At 53.6% G+C, this 1,805-nt stretch overlaps 1 protein-coding gene across 1 annotated transcript in view; it reads left to right on the plus strand.

Annotated features, from left to right (window-relative positions):
• Positions 1–1,805, plus strand: part of LOC102767618 (proprotein convertase subtilisin/kexin type 6) — a 72,214-nt gene that overhangs the window by 65,736 nt on the left and 4,673 nt on the right. The window contains exon 11 of the mRNA XM_015569106.1: positions 610–746. Coding sequence (XP_015424592.1) covers positions 610–746 — 137 coding nt within the window. The remainder of the gene's footprint in view (positions 1–609; positions 747–1,805) is intronic.

Genomic DNA, 1,805 nt, shown 5'->3' on the forward strand with positions numbered 1-1,805 from the left:
TGTTCTGTGCCCCGGGTCTTGGATTCCGCCCGGCATCACGTGGGGAACCCAGTCCGCCCTTTGCCGCTTCTTAGAAGAAAGAGGGGGTGCCCCCTGCCCTCACCCTTTGCCCGGGCCAGGGAGGCTCCCCCGATAAGCATCTTCCTGCAGGGGATGTTCGGAGAAATCTCCGCCCGCCCTGAGAATCGAATCTTACATCATAAACAACGTGTTTTAAAAAAAAGGTATTTTTAGTCCTGGCTGGTGTGGCTCAGTGGATAGAGTGTCGGCCTGTGGACTAGAGGGTCCTGAGTTCAATTCCCCGTCAGGGCACATGCCCAGGTTGCGGGCTCGATCCCCACTAGGGGGCGTGCAGGAGGCAGCCGATCCATGATTCTCTCTCATCATGGGTGTACCTCTCTCTCCCTCTCCTTTCCTCTCTGAAATCAATAAAAATATTTTTAAAATAAAAATAAAATAAAAACAAGGGTGGGAAAGCAGTCAGGGTCTTCCCCGCCCCTTCCCCTCCGACGACGACGAGGGCTGCCCTCACACCTGCTGCCCTGGCCCCCTAGACCCCACCCCCCTCCCCTTCCCGGCCTATGTCCTGACCGCGGTCTCCCCTCGCAGGCTGCTGGACCACTCCAACGAAGGGTTTTCCAACTGGGAGTTCATGACGGTGCACAGCTGGGGAGAGAAGGCCGAGGGGGAGTGGACGCTGGAGATCCAGGACATGCCGTCGCAGGTCCGCAACCCGGGGAGGCAAGGTCAGAGGCGCGGCGTTCCTCTCCCCGTGCGGCCGCCCCGTCGGCGCGCGCATGGCTTTCCCCGCGGTGTCTCTAGCCCTTTTCATTTTTTTTTAAATGAAGTTAAAGATGCACATGATACACACTTCACAGTTTTCATCATTTTGTCAAAGTATTTTTTTATTGCCCTGGCCGGTGTGGCTCAGCACATTTCATTGCCCTGGCCGGTGTGGCTCAGTGGATAGAGCGTCGGCCGGCGGACGGAAGGGTCCCGGGTTCGATTCCCCCGTCCAGGGCACGGACCTCGGTTGCAGGCTCCTCCCCGGCCCGGGCCCTGGTCACGGTGCGTGCAGGAGGCCACCCATCGATATGTCTCTCAGATCCATGTTTCTCTCTGTCTTTCCCTCTCGCTTCTATTCTCCCTAAGAGATCAATGGGAAAATATCCTCGGGTGAGGGTTAGTTAAAAGGATCAATACATCCATTTAAAACGTTTAAAAAAATAAAAATATGTTTTTACTGATTTCAGAGAGGAAGGGAGAGGGAGAGAGAGAGAGAGAAACATCCATGATGAGAGAGAATCATGGATCGGCTGCCTCCTGAACGCCCCAGTGTGGGGATGGAGCCCGGAACCCGGGCACATGCCCCGACCGGGACTCGAACCCTGACCTCCTGGTTCACAGGTTGATGCTCAACCACTGAGCCTCACCGGCCGGGCTCCCCCTCAAATCTCTACAACTTAATTGTTTTGTTTCGTTTTTTTAAGCCAACTCAGTTCCGATGGCTCCTGGCCATCCCACGGCATGTTCTGTTCTCTATTTTACTTATTCCAGCTCTTACTGTTCGATTTCAAACAAACAAACAAAAAAAAAAAGCCAGCTCCGTGCCAGTGGTGTGCGGAGTAAAACGTTTCCAAATCTCAGATAAGACCTGGGGTTTATGAAGCAATTAAGGCGGCTGAGTGATATGCGAGCTGCAGTAATACCGCCTCTGGCACGTCGAACTCGGTTTAGGTCCCTCGTTTTAAAACCTTTTTTTAAAAAAAACCGAATAGCCAAAACCGGTTTGGCTCAGTGGATAG

The sequence above is a fragment of the Myotis davidii genome, unplaced genomic scaffold (assembly GCF_000327345.1).
Source record: "Myotis davidii unplaced genomic scaffold, ASM32734v1 scaffold164, whole genome shotgun sequence".
Lineage (NCBI taxonomy): Eukaryota > Metazoa > Chordata > Mammalia > Chiroptera > Vespertilionidae > Myotis > Myotis davidii.